The 4,314-nt window shown below is 40.5% G+C and overlaps 1 protein-coding gene across 2 annotated transcripts in view; it reads left to right on the plus strand.

Annotated features, from left to right (window-relative positions):
* Nucleotides 1-2,715, plus strand: part of LOC103133562 (uncharacterized) — a 16,568-nt gene extending 13,853 nt beyond the window's left edge. For both annotated transcript variants that reach the window (XM_007545348.2, XM_016667976.1), the window contains exon 7: nucleotides 1,462-2,715. In XM_007545348.2, the coding sequence (XP_007545410.1) occupies nucleotides 1,462-1,491 (30 nt within the window). In that variant the 3' untranslated portion in view covers nucleotides 1,492-2,715. The remainder of the gene's footprint in view (nucleotides 1-1,461) is intronic.
* Nucleotides 2,716-4,314: the final 1,599 nt, after the last annotated feature.

The following is a 4,314-nucleotide window of genomic DNA, read 5'->3' on the forward strand; positions in this document are numbered from 1 at the left end:
TACACTATGTATTCCAGAGTCATTCTGGAATACATAGTGTATTCCAGCGTTGATACATACAGTCTATCAATGCTAAGCTCTTACATATTTATGTTTTTATAGTTCCATGATTCTTAATAAGTACTACTTTATCAGAGAAGGTTTGAAATTAGATGAGTGGAGTTATGCCAAGGTAAGTATATGGATAGATGGATAGATTGATTATAAACTACATTTATTTCTGAGATAGTGCATTTTTTTACTTTGTCCAGCAGAGGTCAGTGTTAAACTGTTAAAGCCTTGTGCATCTGTCTCTGTCTGAACTATTATAAAAACATACTTTTGCTTCTTTATTCCTCAAAAATTCAAAATCTTCATTTTTATATATATATATATATATATATATATGCAGTCTGTAAATTGTGCTTACAGATTGAAAGATGAATATCAGAACATGACCAACAAAGTCTGCTTGTTGTCTCGGTATAAGAACTACAAATAAGAAGTATTAGTTGGTACTAAGCAATACGCATAAGGAGAATATTTTAAGCCTATGTTTCTGCCTCTATTTCAGACAAATAGAGGAACTTGGGAAATGAGTGATGTATTTAGGACATGCAGTGTCAGTCAGTTCCTCTCCTGTTCACCTGTGGGTGAACCATCACTTTCTTTCCTATTATAACCTGAACAATGAGTTTGCTGTCAACCAGAGAAAAAGCAAGGGGCGTAAAGAGATGTCTCAAATCTCTGAGTATTTAAGTAACACAAAACTAAATGTAAAGTTGTTTCTTTTTTTCCCCCTGAATTTCATAATTATGTCTGTGACTGATCTGAGAATCGTTTTTAACTCTGAGACCTGCTTCACACGAGGCCAGATTTTCATCAACAGTAACCTGGGGTTTTGCTTTGCTAGCACAGCTGGCAGCTGTGGGTCTCAGCAGAAGAATAGTTCATTTCTGGGTGGGAAAAAAAAAATAGTTTTTGCAGCTATGATGTAAGTGTGACCTCTCCACCTCTCAAATGAAGCCATTAGTTGGGCTCCACCACAGGAGATCAAGAGAAAAAGAACGAGTTCCTCCCGAACAAACGCTGTGTGATTTGGAGACCTCATTTTTATCCCGTGCTGACGGGGAAGCCCAGCAAAGACTCACAGCGAGGGTCTGATAGCACAAGGTGAAGGGTGGGTGGTGCTGAACGCTGTCTGAAATGAGATTCCAGCTTCTGGGTAGTACATTTGTAGGAGTATGATTGCAGAGAAGTCAGATAGCTGGCCAGACTTATTCCCTTTACCCACAGGCTTGGGCACCTCGGGGGTGAAGCTGATGGGTGTGAAAGCCAATTTAGCGGTGGTAGCTGCTGCGGTCTGATGCTGAGCTGCTGCTAACAGACCAGGAGAGGAAAGAACTGAGTGCTGATAAATGGGTTTTGATCAGCCGATTGAGGAGATCTACCAGTTACATTTGTGTCTTTCTTGTCTTGCAGAAAGTTCTGGACCAGATTCTGCAAAGATGAACTCAACCCCATCAGGCGCCACCTTCGTTTAAAAACACTGACTACATATGGGTGGTGTCTATTGAATGTCCAGTGTTTGTTGGCTCCTTTCCATTGTTGCAAACGGTTAAACTTGATTTTGTTTGCATTGTTCCCAAAATCTCTTGTAGCTGTTTGGTGGGGACTGGTTATCCAGATTTGAAAATGTTTCAGATTCAAAACCATAAAAATCTTAGAAAGAAGAATTTAAACAGTCATGGTGTGTAAATTAAAAGTGTGCTGTCTATCTCTATCTCTAAAGTCAAACTGTTAAAACCTAGAGAGGACAAAATATGAGTGGCATGTCTGATAAGCAGCCGACTGCAGATAGTTTGAACATTTTTGCATTAGTCTTTCTATCAATATTTTAAATCATTCTAAATAACTGATATAAGAATCTATTTATATATTCTTTTATTTTAGCACAATTAGGAGCAAATGTTGCTTCTTTGTTCTGCATAAAAGCGTTTAGATCATGTTATGCATTTTACTGTTAAATCATTATATTAATGCTATGATGTAGCAAAAACATGTATTCAAGGTAAAGTATTTCATCGATGAAACTTTTCTGGCATCGTTTTGTGTCAACAACGTTCACAGAATGAACTACCAATGCCTGATAGAAGTTTAGATGAAGCATATTATCTTAACCTTTCAAATGTGAACGATAAATCGCTAGTAAAACCATCTGCAAACAACTCAGCTCAATGTTTAAAAATAAGTTTTCATCAACATTACGCTCTTCATAGCTGTGCGAGCGCAAGAAGACACAATAAAAAGGGTAAAAGTTGGTTTTGACCTGAGCCACCTGACTTTGTCAGCGGGACAGCTTTGTCCTTGACGTGAGGGAGGCAGACCGTGTTTCATCATTGGCTTCACGTCTGTCTCAAGGCCTCTGCGAGCACCAGTCTGGAACGACGGCATTTCAAGCTCATCGAACTCGTGAGACACACAGGACATGTGAAGAAAAAGGCCATATGTCACAGAGCTCCAAACCAAAGATGACTATGTTATAGGAGAGGAGGATCCTAAAGTGCAACCCGGGAGTTTGATCGGCTTATAGTCTGTAAGGGTGGCAGCATTTTAAAAAAGTGGTCACTGGGACCTGGAGAAAGCTATAAAACAAACACATCATAAACATCTAAGGTGTGGCGACAAACCTTTTGTGAACCTCAAAAACTACAACAGTAAATAAAGCTGCGATATGAAAAAAAGACTACCTGGTGTGTTGAAAGGGTTTTCATTTACATCTCTTGGCCATAGCAAAGAACATTAATATGTGTTCATGTTTCTCCTTCCAGTGTCACCAAGAAATCTGTTTGGGATCGCTCCACATTGGGTTAGCAATTTTTGTGCTGCCATGTAGGCAGGTTTCAGACGCTGAATGCTGACTGACAAGAGTTATATCTGAGAAGACAGGCTCTTGTCAGTCAGCTTCCCTCTCTCTGAGGAATCATGTGTCTGTATGTCACATTACTGTCTCTGTATAATGTGGACTGTGCTCCTTGGTCCCTCCACAAGCTAGAATGACTCAACTGCCCTCAGGTTATCGCGCTGCGGTGGCTTTTAAAAAGAAAACTTATAAGATAAGATTGGCACTGGTTTCATCCAAACATTGAGTCTCGGCTTTCTTTCTTATTTGTGACTCCATAGCTGCAAATAATACATTCAAAGAAAGTCGTTGGTGAATGAAAGGTTTATTCAAAATTTGCCTCAAGCTGGGGTGCTGCGGTGGCACGGGGGTAAAGCGTAACCCATGTACGCTTTACCCCCATTACGCTTCGTTCTTGACTCGACCGTCACAGGTTTGAGTCCTTTCCGCGTGTCTTCCCCCGCTCTCATTTCCTGCTTTCCTACCTGACAACTCTCAAATAAAGGCCACTAGAGCCAATAAAACATTTAAAAAATTGCAACAAGCTACAGTATGTAAGGGATAGAAAGAAATACAAAAAAAACAAACAAAGAAATAGATCAGTTGAGACCAAAACTTAAATTCTTATCTATTGTTCAAATGTTGCGTTAGATGAAAAACCAACACTGCACATCACCGTAGACAGACTCTCTGTGGTGAAAAAAAACCAAAACAAAACATGGTGATGGCAGTATAATCCTGTGGATACATTTTTCTTTAGAGAATCTGGTCAGAATTGATGGATTTATATCATTCTTTCATCAGGATAAACACCCAGAGCTACATTCAAAAGCCGGCTTGGATCAAAGCACAGTTGTGTGTTAGAATTGTCCAGTCAAAGTACAAACCCAAATGTGATTGAGAATCTTTGGAGAAACTTGGAAAATGATGTTCACAGACAATATCCAATCTGACTGAGATATAGGCTCCCCAGAGACATCTGTGGCCTTTATGCCTGCAGTGCACAAAGTAAGAAAGATTAGGGTGGACCATTCTAGGTAGCAACCACAGGACACAGATGGTGCCTGGGTGAAGCTGGCATGTGCGTGCGTGCGTGCGTGCGTGCGTGCGTGCGTGCGCGTTTGTTTGTAATACCTTGTGGGGACGATTTTCCTGACATATACTACGTTGTGGGGACCAATTGCTCCTTGTGGGGACCGAAGCCTGATCCCCACAAGGGGAAACTCTGTTTTTGGGTCAGGGGTCAGATTTAGGGCTAAGGTATGAACTGAGTTTTGGATAGGGTTAGGGTTAGGTATGTGATGGTTAGGGTTAGGAAAAGGGTAAAGGTAAGGTTTAGGCTGTAGAAATGAATGGAAGTCAATGGAAAGTCCTCACAAAGATAGCCACGCAAACGTGTGTGTGTGTGTGTGTGTGTGTGTGTGTGTGTGTGT

This window comes from Poecilia formosa, unplaced genomic scaffold, assembly GCF_000485575.1.
Source record: "Poecilia formosa unplaced genomic scaffold, Poecilia_formosa-5.1.2 Scaffold12, whole genome shotgun sequence".
Classification (NCBI taxonomy): domain Eukaryota; kingdom Metazoa; phylum Chordata; class Actinopteri; order Cyprinodontiformes; family Poeciliidae; genus Poecilia; species Poecilia formosa.